A 16,896-nucleotide genomic window follows, 5' to 3' on the forward strand; every position below is an offset into this window, starting at 1 on the left:
AGAAACAAGAGAAAATCTGCAAATGCTGGAAATTCAAGCAACACACACAAAATGCTAGAGGAACTACTCCAGTGCTTCCCTACAGGGCCTGAATATTGGTCCTACACCAACTGTAAGCATCATCCTTGGTCACTTTATCCCACACCCTGCTTTTGCTGTCAAAGTTCAGAAGAAGCTTCTCAATTTCTTCTGGGACAAGACAACCACAGTTAGGTCTCTGCCACAGTTCTCAGTCTCCCAATTGAGGATAGTGTGCATCTGTAACCCAGACTGGTAACTCTCTGCCTGAGAACTCTTCAGAGATACCTCCCCATTGGCGTGCAATGGTGACATTACTTTCACCAAGGATGCTGACTTCAGCATGATATATAGCTCCCGTCAGCAAGTATCTATTGCAGTCCTCTAAACAAGTTGCCTGTCATTTCTGGGTCATTTTAAGAATATGGGACATATTCATGCTACAGTATCTCCACTCCCTTGATACATACAGTATTTCTAGATTCTCTATGATGATTTCAGTTCAAACTTCAACACTATCATCCCTAAGCTTCTGCAAGAAAAACTCTCTACATTTAACATACCAGGTCCCATCTGCAGGTGGATCACGAATTTTCTCTCTGGTCTCTGACAGGAGGTAGTTTGTGAGATTAGGCAAACACACCTCCACATCCCGTTTACTCAACACCGGTGCAACCACAGGAGTATGTTCTCTCCAATTTCTCCCCTCACCAATTTTCTCTATACACCAATGACTATGTCTCCAGTGCTGTTGAACTGACAAAGTTTGCAGAACGCACCACTGTCATTGGAGGCGACAAATCCAAGTAAACAAGTTAGTGCCTTGGTGCAATCACAACAATTTAGAGCTGAATACCCTCAAAACCATGGAGGCACACATCAACTTCAAGAGAAACCTGTCTCCTCTCCACCCACTCATCATCAACAACTCTACAGCTAGCACCATTTCAAATTTTAGGTTCCTGGGCATTTTTATATCACAGGACCTCATTTGAGAAAACAATATCTCTTTCAGTAACAAAAAGGCTTGGCAGAGGATGTACTTCTTGTGGCATTTGGTAAAATCCCATCTTCCCCAGAACATACTGGTGCAATTCTACACTGCCATCTCAGAGAGCATCCTCACATAAGCTATTGGTGTCTGAATTGGAGCAGCATCCTCCCACAGTATACAAAAACTATCAGGTCAGCTGAAAACATCATTGGTAATAGTCTACCATCACTGCAGGACTTGACAAAGACAAAGAAATGGTCATGATAAATCATTGCGGACACTACCCATCCACCAAACTGTCTTTTCCAAAAATTCCCTTCTAGCCAGTACTGTAGGGGTATAAAAACAAGTACTTCAAGGCATCTGAAAAGTTTCTTTCCCCTGGCAGTTAATCTGATCAACCATTCTAGTTAGTCACTCAACCTCTATCTTATGCTTATGTGAGAATGCTATTCTTGGACTACAGTTCAGTATTCAACACCACAATTCCCTCCAGGCTTGACAAGAAGCTCAGAGACCTCAGTCTTCACCCTGCTTTGTGCAGATGGATTCTGGACTTCCTATCAGATTGTCAGCAGGTGGTAAGGGTAGGCTCCCTCACCTCTGCCCCTCTGACCCTCAACACAGGTGACCTTCAGGGTTGTGTCCTAAGCCCCCTCTTTTACTCTCTGTATACCTATGATCGTGTCGCCACCCACAGCTCCAATCTGCTTATGAAAATTGCTGACAATACTACAATTGATTGACCTAATCTCAAATAATAACAAGGCAGTGGTGTCAAGAAAACAACCTCCCCCTCAACGTCAAGAACAAGTGCTGGTTGTGGGCTACAGGAGGAATGGAGACAGGCTAACCCCTATTGACATCAATGGATCTGGGGTTGAGAGGGTGAACAGCTTTAAGTTCCTCGGCTTACACATCACCAAAGATCTCACGTGGTCTGTACATACCGGCTGTGCGGTGAAAAAAGCACAACACCACCTCTTTCACCTCAAACAGTTGAAGAAGTTTGGTATTGTCCCCCAAATCTTAAGAACTTTCTACAGGGGCACAATTGAGGGCATCCTGACTGGCTGCATCACTGCCGAGTATGGGAACTGTACTTTCCTCAATCACAGGACTATGCAGAAAGTGGTGCAGATAGCAAATGTGAACTTCCCACTATTCACGACATTACAAAGAGAAGTGTGTAAAAAGGGCCTGAAGGATCACTGGGGACCCGAGTCACCCCAACCACAAACTGTTCCAGCTGCTACCATCCAGGAAACGGTACCGCGGCATATAAGCCAGGACCAACAGGTTCCAGGCCAGCTTCTTCCACCAGGCCACGAGACTGATTAATTCACGCTGATACAATTGTATTTCAATGTTATATTGACTGTCCTGTTGTACATACTATTTATTATAAATTACTACAAATTGCACATTGCACATTTAGATGGAGATGTAATGTAAAGATTTTTACTCCTCATGTATGTAAAGGATGTAAAGTCAATTCAATTCAATCTATTACTTCAGTCACTGTAATGAACACTTTAAAACACTTTTTTTAATACTGTTTACATTGTAAATACATGCTGGTATTTATGTATTTATTCACATTTTATTTCATATCCATAGTTTAACCTACAACTTTATTTTTTATGTAATACTTTAGTCTTATAATTGTTGAATGTTGTTGCTTTTGTTGCATGCTGTGCCAACACAACACAGCAATTTCCTACTACATACAAATGTATATGGCGAATGAAGTTGATCTGGCAATGGCTCTACTGGCTGGAAATGAGGGTGCTAGAGAGAGACTGGATGTTGAAGGAGCTGGCCATGAGACCAAGGCATGTAGCTGAAGCAGCTGGCAGGCCCGTCATTGTGAGTGACAAGAGGACATTTCACTTGGCCAGGATAGCTTCCCAGACTGGCATGGTATCCTAGGAGTTAACACTATTACAGTGCCAGTGACTAAGGTTCAATTCTGCTGCTGTTTGTAAGGAGTTTATAGTCATAGTCATACTTTATTGATCCCGGGGGAAATTGGTTTTCGTTACAGTTGCACCTTAAATAATAAATAGTAATAGAACCATAAGTAGTTAAATAGTAATATGTAAATTATGAAATAAGTCCAGGACCAGCCTATTGGCTCAGGGTGTCTGACCCTCCAAGGGAGGAGTTGTAAAGTTTGATGGCCACAGGCAGGAATGACTTCCTATGACGCTCTGTGTTGCATCTCGGAGGAATGAGTCTCCGGCTGAATGTACTCCTGTGCCCAGCCAGTACATTATGTAGTGGATGCGAGATATTGACCAAAATGGCATGCAATTTAGACAGCATCCTCTTTTCAGACACCACCGTGAGAGAGTCCAGTTCCATCCCCACAACATCACTGGCCTTACAAATGGGTTTGTTGATTCTGTTGGTGTCTGCTACCCTCAGCTCTTCCCAACACTGAGGGGATTTACTCCAGGTGCTCCGGATTCCTCCCACATTACAAAGGTGTATAGGATAGTAAGTTAATTGATCACATGGATGTAATTGGGTGTGAAGAGCCTGTATTATGCTGTATCTCTAAGTAAGATAAAGATGGAGTCCCCAAACCTCCCATCGAAAGCCCAATCCACATAACTTGAGCCACCTCTTGGAAATGCCCTCTGTAACTCTGCACAGCATGCAAAGGTATTTCCTATGTGAGCTGCTCCAATACCCTCCATGGTGGGTATTGTGGTCCATCGTGCCTTATTGTGACATGGGGACATTCTCACCAACTGAACACACAAACTACTACTTATCTCATGAGATCTTACCTGTATAACGTAGACCCCTAGCAACTTTGTGCTTGGCACTTTCATGCTCCTGAAGTAGCAGGCAGGATTGGTCCGCAGGCATTGGACAATAGCATTCATCAGATCCCCTAACAAAAGCGGGATCTGAGAATTCAGGTACGCTGCTCCACAGGCAAACTAGGAAAAGGAGAAGAAATAGATGCATCAGCAAAAAATTCCGAGTATGAATGTTTAGAGAGAAACCAGAGGATAGGAATTATACACCACAAAAGGAGATCATTCGGTCGGTCCATCGTACTTGTCCTGGAGAAATGATAAAACTCTGCAATTAACCCTGATCCCTTGTTAATTCTCAGCAGCCTTGAACTACTTTTTTCACACCAACTATTTATCCAACTACTATTAGAATGTTGTCATGGAATGTATTCACTGATGTGTCAAGCATTTGTGGAGTGGTGCAGGGGGAATCACCTGCTCCTGAATGTGGCCAAAACCAGGGAGATGGTGGCTGTTTTTAGCAGAAAGAGGACTGTGATAAATCCTGTATACATTCTGGGGGAACAGGTTGCAGTGGTGGAGGAGTACAAATACTTGGGTGTTCACCTCGTCAATAGACTTGACTGGAAAACCAACACCAAGGCTGTATACAGGAAGGGGATTAGCAGACTCTATTTTCTAAGGAAGCTGAGATCCTTCAATGTGTGCAGTAGGATGGTGGAGATCTTTTACCAGTCTTTTGTAGCGAGTTCAGTCTTCTTTGGTGCTTTATGTTGGGGAGCAGCATCGTTACATTATTATTGTGTATTTATTATTCTGTATGTTATTATTAGTTAAGTCTGCACACTGCTAAGTGTGTTTTTAAATTTTGCGGCTGGAATTTTCCACTCGGGATCAATAAAGTACTTATTATTATTATTTTAGTTCATATCAACCCCCAGCATAAAGGTAGTTTCCTCATGTTCCATCTGTCTTTTGTTAATTTTCTTAAATCTGCATTCCCAGCTCCCAGCAGCTGTAGGCTATGGAGGTAGTTATAAAATAATTTACAAAACTACACTTTACCTGTAACTGTAACACTCTATTTATAATAGCACTCTATTTTTTTCTATTTTACTATTTCAATTGTATTATGTATGTGATGATCTGTCTAGATGGCATGGAAACAAGCTTTTCACTGTATCTCATCATATGCTACAATAATGAACTAGTTCAAACCCATCACAATTTCCAGATTCAGTTTTACTTATCACATATACATGGAAATATACAGAAAAGTGCATTGTTTGCATTAACAACTGACCAGTAAGGACTACTGGGGGAAGCCCACAAATATCACTATACATTCTGACACCAACATAACATACCTGCAGTGTTCAGCAGAACAACACAGAACATAATATGTAACAAAACAACAACAGCAAAACAAGCCCGTCATTCCCTCCCAACCACACACACCCACAGTCCACCAACACCGAGACAGGCCTCTGGGCCTCTAGACTCAAGTTTCCAGGCTTTGACTTCTAGATTTCTGATACACTTTTGGGCATCAATATTTGGTATCAACCCCTGGACTAGCTAATGATGGGATCCTGAACACCAGGCTCAATTTTGAACACTTCTGTTTCACTTCCTCTCATCCTATTCTGGTCGTAAACAACTACAGTTCTTCCAGTCTCTCCACATAACTAAATCCCTCATACTTGAGGCATTTCAGTAAAGGTCCTGTTTCTCCTCCTAAAGGCCTTGGTGTCCTTTCTAATGTACAGTGTGCAGAATTGGACTTTCCCATCACAACACTTACAAAACATCTGTGCCCTTATCTGTGAATTATTAATCTTCAAGATAACCAATAGTTTTTAGTATTTTACACCTTCTTTCTAACGCCACAGTTCCAGTAAGGCTTTCCAACAAACTTCTCAGCTTGCTTTGCCACATAACACCATAAGACATAGGAGCAGAAGTTGGCCCATCCGGCCTGCTCCGCCATTTCATCATGGCTGAACCATTTTTCCTCTCAACCCCATTCTCTTGCCTTCCCCCATAACCTTTCATGCACTGACTAATCAAGAACCTATCAACCATCGCCTTAAGTACACCTAGTGACTTGGCCTCCATTGCCACCTGTGGCAATGAATTCCACAGATTCACCAACCTCTGGCTAAAGAAACTCCTTCCCATCACTGTTCTAAATGGACGTCCCTCCATTCTGAGGCTGTGCATTCTGGTCCTAGACTCATCCTCTAAAGGAAACATCTTCTCCAAATTCACTCTTATCTAGGCCTTTCAACATTCTATAGGTTTCAATGAGATCCCACCTCTTTCTTCTAAATTCCAGTGAGTACAGACTCAGAGCCATCATACGATAACCCTTTCATTTGCAGAATCATTCTTGGAAACCTTCTCTGAACCCTCCTCAATGTCATCACATCATTTCTTAGAAAAGGGGCCCAAAATTGCTCGCAAAACTCCAAGTGAGGCCTCACCAGTGCCTTATCAAGTCTCAGCACTACATCCATGCTTTTATATTCTAGTCCTCTTGAAATGAATGCTACCATTGCATTTGCGTTCCTCACCACCAACTCAAGCTGCAAGTTAACCTTTAGGGAATCCTACTCAAGGGCTCCCAAGTCCCTTTGCACCTCAGAATGTTGATGCTTTTCCCCATTTAGAAAATACTGTACTCTATACTTTAATTCCTTCTACCAAATATTTTATTCCATCGAGTGCTGTGACCACAGTAGAAGAGGCAGTAGTGTATATATGAAGAAGCAGCTACTAGCAGCCATGAAGTAGCCTTTGTTTGCCCAGCAGAAGCTCCATATTCTGGGATGAGCTGAGATGAAGATACCAAGGCTGCAGATTGGGTAAAAGGCGGCACAACAAAAAACAGAGATGTAAACCATATCTCCCATCTATCATTATGGGGAATGTAAGATAGCTGGCAAATAAAATGGAGGAACTAGCAATACGCATGAGGACACAGAACAAATACAGGGAATGCAGCATTATGTATTTCACTGAGACGTAACTACACCAGCAAACCCCGGATTTGCTACTGTGAATGGGCTTTCAACGCCACGAGCAGACAGATCTACAGTGTGGTGAGAGGAAGGGAGGTGGGCTTGCAGTGCTTGTGAACCACAGATGGTGTAATCCCTGTCACATTTTTGTGTAAGAATGAATCTGCAGTCTGGACATCGAATTGCTTGCTGTGAGTTTACGTCCATATTATCTACCGCGTGAGTTCAGCCCCGCCACATTGCTCGTTGTTTACATTCTGCCTTCCCAACGCAATACCGCTACTGTGTGAGACGTTATACACACTACCATCACAAGATTCCAGATTCAACATCCCAAAACATTCATTGCAGTATCAGGAGATTTCAATCATTTTTCCCTTTCAACTTTTGATCAGTTTGTCAAGTGCCATACAGAAGAAAATAAAACACTGCTTGCACAAAATAGAACATTGTATCCCTGTTCATTCACATGTCCTCACACATGTCCTTGTTAAAATTTATCTGCCACACCTGCTCATTGCAACACATTGTCTCTGTCTTTCTGAAATCTATTTATTACATAACCAACTGTTTACTACATATGAGGTCTGCCATCTGGAAATCTTGTGTGCAGAAAAGCATGTCAATAATATCCATCAAAACTACCAACCCCTTGAGCAGGAAGAATTCAGAAAATAAAGCAAGGGAAAGTAGGGTTTAAACATTTAGAACAAATGAATTTGAAGCTGGAGTAGGCCACTTGTCCCCTCAAACCTACTCTGCCAATTTATGCCACAAATAACCCAAAACATCACAATGACTTTCTCTCCACAGGTGCTGCTCGAGCTGCTGATTGATTGCTGCTCCAGATTCCAGCATCTGCAGTCTCTTTTGTCACCATGAATGATACGATTGTTACCTGTAACCTTTCACTCTCTAGCTCATGAATTCAGCAGCATCAATAGAGAAGAGTGCAGTTGACCTTTTGGGCCAACGCTACCTAACCTGCTGAGTTCCTCTAGCATTTTGTATGTGTTGCTTGGATTTCCAGCATCTGCAGATTTTCTCGTTTGTGATTGGTTCTCCACATTAACTCTATCCAGGTCTTTCAATTTTTGGTAGCTTTTATCCTTCTGAACTCCATTAAGTACAGACCCAAAGACAACAAACACTTCTTGCACATCAAGCCCTTTATTTTGGAATCATTCTAGTGTACATACTCCCACCATAAATCTGGATAGGGTGTAGATCCAGTGATGAAGTAATATATTACAATTAAGGATGGTGAGCGTCCCTTTTCTCACTGTTACCATCAGGCAGGAGGCACAGAAGCCTAAGGCACACACTCAGCGATTCAGGAACAGCTTCTTCCCCTCTGCCATCCGATTCCTAAATGGACATTGACACTACCTCACTTTTTAAAAAAAGTATACAGTATTTCTGTTTTTTGCATGTTTTTTAATCTATTCAATATACATATACTGTAATTGATATATTTATTATTATTTTTATTCTTTTTTCTCTTCTATACTGTATTATGTATTGCATTGAACTGCTGCGGCTAAGTTAACAAATTTCACATCACATGCCGGTGATAATAAACCTGATTCTGATTCTGAGTGACTTGCAGGCCCTTTATGTGCCTGCTGCTGTTGTGTCTGTATGCAGAATTAGAAGTACAATTAGGATAAATGCAGTATATATGTGTGCTTTAGAATAAATGCAATTATTTTGTGTGTTGCTTAACGTGGAGAGGATGTTTTCATAATTAGGGGTGTCTAAAATTTAAGGACATAGCCTCAGAATAAAGGAATGTCTCTTGAGAACTGAGATGAGGAGGAATTCGTTCAGCCAGAGGGCGGTGAATCTGTGGAATTTGTTGCCATAGAGGTCTGTGGAGACTAATTAATTGAGTGCATTTAAGGGAAAGATAGATAGGTTATTGATTGGTTGAGAGTATTAACAGTTACATGGAGATGACAAGAAAAAATCAATTATGATTGAATGGTGGAGCATGATTGTTGGGCTGAATGGCCTATACACCTTCTATACCTTATGGTCTTAACCACATGGACTGCAACTGCTGAATAAGGCTACCTTCTAACTGGGAGTGAACAGAAAATGTTGGCCTCCCAGTGATGCTGACATTCCAAAACAAATTTAGAACCAAAGTACGGGCAATTGGGACCAGAGTATGAATGAGGTACCACACTGACCTCAATAGCCAGGTATTAAATGTCAGGCAGCATTGATGAAAGGGAAACCATCACTGAAGAGAAAATGGGCACAGAGGGATCTGGGCCAGAAAATCTTCAGATTACACTTAATCAGCAGGTGATAGAATACTTACAATAACAGCCCAAATCAGAGAGGAAAGTTCTGGGCGAAGGAACCTCCAAAATTCTCTCCAGTTGAACTCAGGACCTGGTGGCACAGGGTCTTTAACATGACAGCCATTATCTTCTTCACAGTAAGCTACAGTTCCATTCAGTCTTAGTCCAAGAGTTATTAGGCCAGGTGTGCCCACCAGCAGGAAGGCACTCCGAATCCTCAGTGAGCTCCGCATGTAGTTGCCTGCCTGCAGCCTGACACCATTTTGCATCAGGTTCAACACCCGAAGAAACAAGCTGGTCTCTAAGCTTTTCCCACTTCGAGGGTATCTCCAGAACTGCTGGCTCCTGCTCAGAGAGAGCCTGTAGGAAGATTGAAATCACATATTCATAAAACTCATTTAAAGCAATTCAATTAAGATTCTGCAAATTAAAGAAATTGCTACTGCTGGGAAATTGGAAATAAAGTACAAACATTCAGCAGGTCAGACAGCAGCTGTAGAAAAAAAGAACAGAGTTAATATTTCACAGTAGCGTGGCGGTTAGCATAATGCTATTACAGTGCCAACAATCAGCGGAATTCAATTCCCGTTGCCGTCCATAGGGAGTTTCTCCCTGTGACTCCGGGGTTTCTGAGTTTAAGATGGCGCTACCAAAACTGTGTAACATTTTACTGGTAAATCATAAGAAAAGAGATTTGACTAAAAACATCATTTATAATATCATTTCTGAAGCAAATTATGGTGAACTATTGCCACAGACTGTGAGGAGGCAGGCGGAGGCAAGGCTGCTTTGGGGAGATCAGCCGTGCTGGGCATTTTGAGGAGCAATGTGTTCGAGCTGGTGTTGCAGATGGAGTTTGTATTGCTGTCGGAGATGGAGTGAACAATTTGGAGAGGAGTCGATGCAGGAGAGTTTCAATGCCCATCCACCTAATCCAGGAGCAAGGTTGGATAGCTCCAAGTGCCAAACTGATTTAGTGAGATTGAGAATGGCTTTGGGGTGGGCAGCCTGGGTGCATTGTGGCACTGATATCCAAGTCCTAGAATGTGGCACTACCCAGTGCTTGGGCAATTTAAATGTCAGCCCAGATAGACTGGAAGCCTGAGTGCTGGGTACAGAGGCTGATTTAATTTGCTTTCCCGCGAATGTTTATTCCTTTCTCCGCAGCGCCAAGCCTGTGAACTGATCCAGCTGCTGTGCGTTTCTGCCCCGCTTGTGTGATGAACTGGGGACCAAGGCTTGTGCCTACTCCACCTGCACTAAGAGCAGGTCTGGGACTCAGTCTGCTTCGGAATGCTGTTGGCTTGCTTCTATTGTTTGCAAGACGTGAGTGTGTATTTTTCCCTCTCTCTGTGCAGTGCTTTTTAGCCTTCTTTTAAAAAATTGGGTTATTCAGGTTTCTTACTTTGCAACTGCCTGTAAGCAGACAAATTTTAAGGTATATAATTTATACATTCTTTGATAATAAATGGACTTTGAATCTTTGAACCTTTGACTGTGTGGGTTTCCTCCAGGTGCTCCAGTTTCTTTCCACATTCCAAAGACATATGGGTTAGTGAGGGGTAGTAAGCTGTAGGCATGCTATGTCAGGACTGGAAGCATGGTGACACTTACAGGCTGTCTGCCCCCAGTGCATATTTGGACTGTGTTGGCCGTTGATGCAAATGATGCATTTCTATGTATGTCTTGATGTACATGTGACAAATAAAGCTAATCTTCAAAAGTGGTTCACAGCCTCACCTTCTCTCCAAATCCCCATTCATATAATAGACCCCCTTCTGATTAATAAGATGATTAAAAAGTCATATGGATGAGTTGTGTATATGAGTCATCTTTATAATCAATACCTCAGCCTTTATCAGCTGAGGTATCAATTATAAGTATGATGCTACCACTGTACACAACAGCATTTCAACATTTGCTTCAGTTCTGTACATCTGAAGTCAGAGTCAAAGGTTTATAATCCAGGCCTCCGTACCTCCATCTGCAATTGGCTGCTTGACTTCTTAAACAGGGAACCAGTCAGTACGGATTGATAATAACATCTCCTCCTCACTGACAATCAACACAAGTGAACCTTCAGGATTGTGCAGTTGGCCCATTGCTCTACTCTCTCTACATTCATGACTGTGTGCCTCAGCACAGATCAAACACCATCTATAAATTTGCTGACAACACCACTGTTGACAGCAAAATTACAGATGGTAACAGAGAGGTGTACAGAGGAGCAATAGATCAACTAGTTGAGTGGTTTCACAACAACTGTAAACTCAGCATTAACAAGACCAAGGAATTGATTGTGGGCTTCAGGAAGGGGAAGTTGGGAGAACACACATCAGTCGTCACTGAGGACTCAACAGTGGAAAGGATGAGCAGCTTAAAGTTCCTGGTGGCAACATCTCAGTAAATCTATCTAGGCCCAATGCATTGATGCAATCACAAAGAAGGCACTGCAGCAGCTCTACGGGAGGAGGAGAAGGAAGAGGAGGAGGAGAAAATGGCGGCGTGACGCAGCGTGCGTGGCCTCTCCAGTGATGAATATCTGTAATCTGTCAAGTAGGAGGCCGTGCATAATTCTGATTTGATGGAGGCAGACGTGAGAGCACGGAGGAACATCTGGTGAAACTTCTGAAATACCTGCTTCGCTGCCGCTGCTACTGTGTGATCCAAAATCTCCGGAGGGGAAGGCCCCGAATCCTCGGCTTTGCCTGTTGCTTGGCGGCCGGAGCCGGGGTCGAAGCGCTCGGCAGAGATGGTGCTTGGTGCTCAGTGTCAGTGGGCTGGTCAGAGGCTCGAAGTTTTCGGACGGATTCAGAGTCGGACTGCAGTCGGGTGCTGCATTGGCAAGTTTGCAGCGCTGGAAGCTCATAGCAGGGAAAGTTTCTTCCTTCTACCGTCTGCGTGAGATGTTGGGGATATTGGGACTTTGAAACTTTTTTTTAACCGTGCCCATGGTCTGCTCTTATCAAATTATGGTACTGCTTTGCACTGTTGTAACTATATGTTATAATTATGTGGTTTTTGTCAGTTTTGGTCTTGGTCGGTCTTGTGTTTCTGTGATATCATACCGGAGGAACATTGCATCATTTTTTAATGCATGCATTTCTAAATGACAATAAATGAGGACTGAGTGTCCTCATAATCGACTTATTATGGGTTTGAGGAGATTTGGAAAGTCAACACAGACTTTTGCAAACTTCTAAAGATGTATAGTGGAGGATTGAAAGAGACAGTAGGTGCTGTCAGCTCGAACACAGGCACAACCCTCTACACCATTGAGGACTGTTTCAAAAGGTGATGCCTCATGAAGCCACCATTCATCATTAAAGACCATCACCATCCAGCACATGCCCACTTCTTGTTACTATAATTGAGAAATGAAGACCCACACTCTGTGTGTTAGGAATAGATTCTTCCTCTTTGCCATCAGATTTCTGAATGGTCCATGGACCTATGACACTACTTTGTTATTTGTCTTTTGCACCTTTTTTTGTAACAGCAATTTTTATGTTTTGCACTATATGGTTGCCGCAAAAAAACAAATGCCATTACATATGTCAGTGATAACAAACCTGATTCTGATGTCAAGTCGATTATCATATGCATGAGTGCATGTATGAAAAGGTGTGATGACAAATTTTCTTGGAGCAGCATCACAGGCACACATATAAGCAGCATTCACAAGAAAAACATAAATTATACACAATTTTTACAAGAAAATAATCAGGACAAAAAAGCAAAAATGGTTAATTTTTAGTGCAACATTCTCATAGTGGTCATAGTGTTGTGATTAGGGATGTGTGGTTCAAGGACTGAATGGTTGAAGGGAATCAGCTGCTCTTGAGTAACACTCAAGTCACCGAGTTAAGTTCTTGAGTCATTGGCTGTCCACTTGACCTTGGAACACCTGAACAACAGTAATATCAGCTCAGCCTTCAACACCACCGGTAATAATTAACAAGCTTCGAAATCTGAGCCTCCATACCTCCCTCTCACTTTCTCATAGGGTGACAAGAGTCAGCGTGGAACGAAAATAATATCTCCTCAATGACAATCAACATAAGTGCACCTCAGGGGTGTGTGCTTAGCCCACTCACTGTTCTACTCTCTCTACTCATGACCATGTTTCCAGGCGCTATAAATACCATTTATAAATTTGCCAATCAGACAACCGTAATTGGCAGAATCTCAGATGATGAGGAGGAAGCATACAGGATTGAGATAGATCGGTTAGTTGAGTGGTGTCAGAACAATAACTTTGCACTCAATGTCAGTAATATCAAGGAAATGATTTTGGACTTCAAGAGGGGGAAGTGGGGGGAAACACACACACCAATCTTCATTGAGAAGTTAGCAGCTCAATCATAACCACTAGCCTCCCTACCATTGAGGACATCTTCGAAAGGCAGCATCCATCATTACGGAACCTCAATACCATTACTACTATGAGGGAAGACGTGCAGGAGCTTGAAAACACACACTCAATGTTTTAGGAACAGCTTCTTGCCCTCCACCATCAGATTTCTGATCAGTCCATGATCTCTTGAGCACCACCTCACTATTTTGCTTTCTTTTTGTTCTACTTAGTTTTTTATAATTATTGTAACTTACAGCGATTTTTAAAATATATTGCACATACTGTAGCATCAAAACAACAAACTTCATTACCTATGTCAGTGAACATAAACCCGATTCTGGTTCTAGAAATGCTGGAGGCAGTATCTCTGGAGGGAACTGAAGAGTTGGCATTTTGGTTGAGACCCTTCATCAGGATTGGAATGGAAGGGAACGTAAACCAGAATTTTAAAAAAGTCAGGGGAGGGGAGAGCACAAGCTAGCAAGAAATTGGTGAGTTCAGATGAGAGGGGAAGGAAGCTAGGAGATGGAAGAGGTAGAGTGCTGAAGGAGGAATCTGATCCGAACAATCTGATTTTATGTGTGTTGCTCAAGGTTTTCAGCACCTGCAGAATTCCTTGTGTCAGCTGTTCTTGAACCTGGTGGTGTGAGACTTTAGGAGTCTCTGTACCTCCTTCCTCGTGGAAGTGTGAAAAGACAGTTCCGGGTCAACATATTAGAATTATATGTGAAACAAGACGTTCAAGAGATAAAGAGCCAGAAAGCCATGATCTTTGTCAGGACATCCTCCAAGATATGGAAATTGGACTTCTGTCCTCCAGCTTCATTTGTTTTGGACTGTTCAGATTCCCTGGTCCTCTCGCTGATGATTCTGTCAATCTACTTGACGGCAGACGATCACATAATTTGTCACACAGCGATCTATTTGGAGATCAGATTATTATTGGCTCGGCACTGGGGTCTGAAGCTAATGTCCCTTTTCAGTCAGAGCAAAGGGCAAGCGTATCTGTTACAAAGTGTGCTAGGCGTTGTAGTTCCTATCATTATTGCTCCTGCTTATACCTTACACTTCCTACGAAACGCGAACTACAAATCCTAGCATACTTGGTGAAGCAAGCGCCCGGCTTTCTCCTACCTTCCGCTGCCAACGGAAAATCTCCCCCCAGTTCGGGTCCAGATGCGCACAGAGTGGATGGGGAAACATCCCCTGATCGTATAACCGTTTCTTAAACACAAGTGAAACATGGCAAACAAAATGAAAAGAACCGGGGATCGACTCTCAGAACTGCTCTTCGTATCGTTACCCCAGCAACGCGGGCGGCGCCATCTTTGATCCCATCCACAATTCATAGCGTAGATTATTTTTGTGCTTTATTTATTATTTTTATATCAGGGTTATTTATATTTAATTCTCTTTTACGTATTTTGTGCGGGCGAGGGCAAGAACGGGCAGTGTGCTTTGTTGTAAATAATTTTGGCGCTTATGAGGTCACCGACAGGGTCAGAGGTCCATCTATGTGATGTCACTGGTAAGAGCTGTCATTTGTCTTTGGTGTTGTGAAAGAGGGAGCTTCAGGGGGTGAGAAGGGAGGTGTGAAAACAGGGACAGATTACACGAGGGGAAGCCGAAGGAAAATTAAAAGGGAGAAAAGGGTAGGAGTAAATTTACAAGTGGTGCAAGGGAGGGGAGAGGAGGAATTGTACAGGGTGGGTTGTGCGAAGAGAGGGGATACCGGTAGGGAAAGGCAAGGTTTAGGAGTTGAAAAACAAAACGAGGTTGAAAAGAGAGGGAGGATCGTTAAAGGGGTGTTAAATAGAAAGGGTCAGATACCACGCGGAGGGGGTGGGGGCGCAGAGTGTAAACTGGGAAAGGAAGATAATTGAAAGCAGAGAAATAGTCGGGGAAATCGGGGAGGGGGAGTTTTCTTATGAAAAGCTAACAAATTACTGATTAAGGAGGGAAAATAATTAGGAGATGATATAGTTGGAAAAGTGGAATAGAGATGGACAAAAACCAACATGGAATGTAATTGAGGGAAGATCAAATGAGGGGAGCAAACAGAAAGTCATTGGAAACATTAGACAAACAATCCAAGCGAGACAAAGGAAGGTAGAGAGAGAGATATATACACAGGAGCAACCAACAGAGCAAAGACTGTAACAAGAAGCAACTAACTTATAGGAAAAGGGCAAATAATAATGATGTCCAGCGAGTGCTGACACAACAGGAAAGTAGAACGTACTGGTGGGGAGGAGAGAGCAAAGAGCAGCCGAGGCATACACAGGAAAACAAACACCACAGTACAGATTAGGGTGAGAGGACAAAGCATAAGAAGTGTAGGTTAAACACCAGGCAGATATAAACAGACTGCAAGAGGAATATAAATAGAGTGCAAGAACAGAGTCAACAGAACATAGAAACTGCAAGAGGAGTGCGCACACGAGGTGCCTCAGCAAGTACGGTGACACAGCAAAAAGTCACCAGAAACCGCTCGACTACCGCAAACACCAAGAGCAAGACTTTTTCTACACTTATGTGCTGTTGCTAAGCTATCAAGAAGAATAGACGTGCATACAAACCAAGAGGAAACTGAGTGAAACAAAAAGGCAGGGACTGCCGAAAAAGAGTGCAGTTGACACTCAGCACTAAACTGCCAGATGTCGCCAGTATCTCCGGTTGTTAGTATGGGACTTAAACAAGAAGAAAGCAGGCAAAGTATCTCTACTGCTCGCCAGTAGGCCAGTGGCAGAGGCAGAGCGCAGGAGGCTGGAGATGAACGGCAGATGTTGCAGTTAGGTAACGTACTACAAATTGAGGCAAACGAGACTGCTGGCTCCACAGACTGCTTTAACTAACACGTTTCTTAACAAAGCGAAGGCTATTTACTGGTCGGGATATCCGAACTCTGATTGGACGGTGGGAGATCTCATCCGTAGAATGATCACAGGTAAGAAAGCTATGTGTCTTGTGTTGTGGATTTGTGAGACACCCAGTTATTAGTAGAGAAGCAGCTGATGCAATGTGTCTTGGAGCTGTAATGCAATCCAGCATTTCGACATGGACACTTAATGAACAAAATAGGCAGCCTAAGTTGGTCTGCTTGCCTTTGATGAGGGTATGTATGTTAGACTTCCTAGAGATCCTGCCCTCCTGTGGTACGTGAGATGTTTATCAATCGGTGAATTGGGGTATCAGGCCTACTCTTGTCAGGCGATCTTATCTTGGAAACTAATCCCTTTTGTTTCAATGTCCCTGTCCCGACCTAGTAAGGAAACATTCAGGGTTCCTACTCCTGGCTGCATTGGAAGTATGGTGTATGAGGCAAGGAGGGGATGTAGACAGTGGTAGCCTGTGTTCATCCATGTGTTGAATTGGAGGAGGAAGGAGGGGAAGTGTTGGTGCTGGGGGGAGCATTGGG

At 42.9% G+C, this 16,896-nt stretch overlaps 2 protein-coding genes across 5 annotated transcripts in view; one reads left to right on the plus strand and one right to left on the minus strand.

Annotated features, from left to right (window-relative positions):
- Positions 1–14,803, minus strand: part of abcb8 (ATP-binding cassette, sub-family B (MDR/TAP), member 8) — a 66,981-nt gene extending 52,178 nt beyond the window's left edge. The window contains exons 1-3 of one of the 2 annotated variants that reach the window (XM_063041085.1): positions 14,613–14,803; positions 9,139–9,481; positions 3,811–3,966 (exon numbers count right to left, since the gene is read on the minus strand). In XM_063041085.1, the coding sequence (XP_062897155.1) occupies positions 3,811–3,966; positions 9,139–9,481; positions 14,613–14,722 (609 nt within the window). In that variant the 5' untranslated portion in view covers positions 14,723–14,803. Of the gene's footprint in view, positions 1–3,810; positions 3,967–9,138; positions 9,482–13,789; positions 14,424–14,612 lie in introns of those variants that run through there. The other variant, XM_063041091.1, reaches the window with a different exon arrangement.
- Positions 14,804–15,042: 239 nt separating this feature from the next.
- The window catches only part of atg9b (autophagy related 9B), a 73,824-nt gene continuing 71,970 nt past the window's right edge, over positions 15,043–16,896 (plus strand). For all 3 annotated transcript variants that reach the window (XM_063061049.1, XM_063061057.1, XM_063061040.1), the window contains exon 1: positions 15,043–16,425. The gene's annotated coding sequence lies outside the window, so the exon portion shown is untranslated. The remainder of the gene's footprint in view (positions 16,426–16,896) is intronic.

Source organism: Mobula hypostoma, chromosome 1 (assembly GCF_963921235.1).
Source record: "Mobula hypostoma chromosome 1, sMobHyp1.1, whole genome shotgun sequence".
In the NCBI taxonomy this organism is placed as follows: Eukaryota; Metazoa; Chordata; class Chondrichthyes; order Myliobatiformes; family Myliobatidae; genus Mobula; species Mobula hypostoma.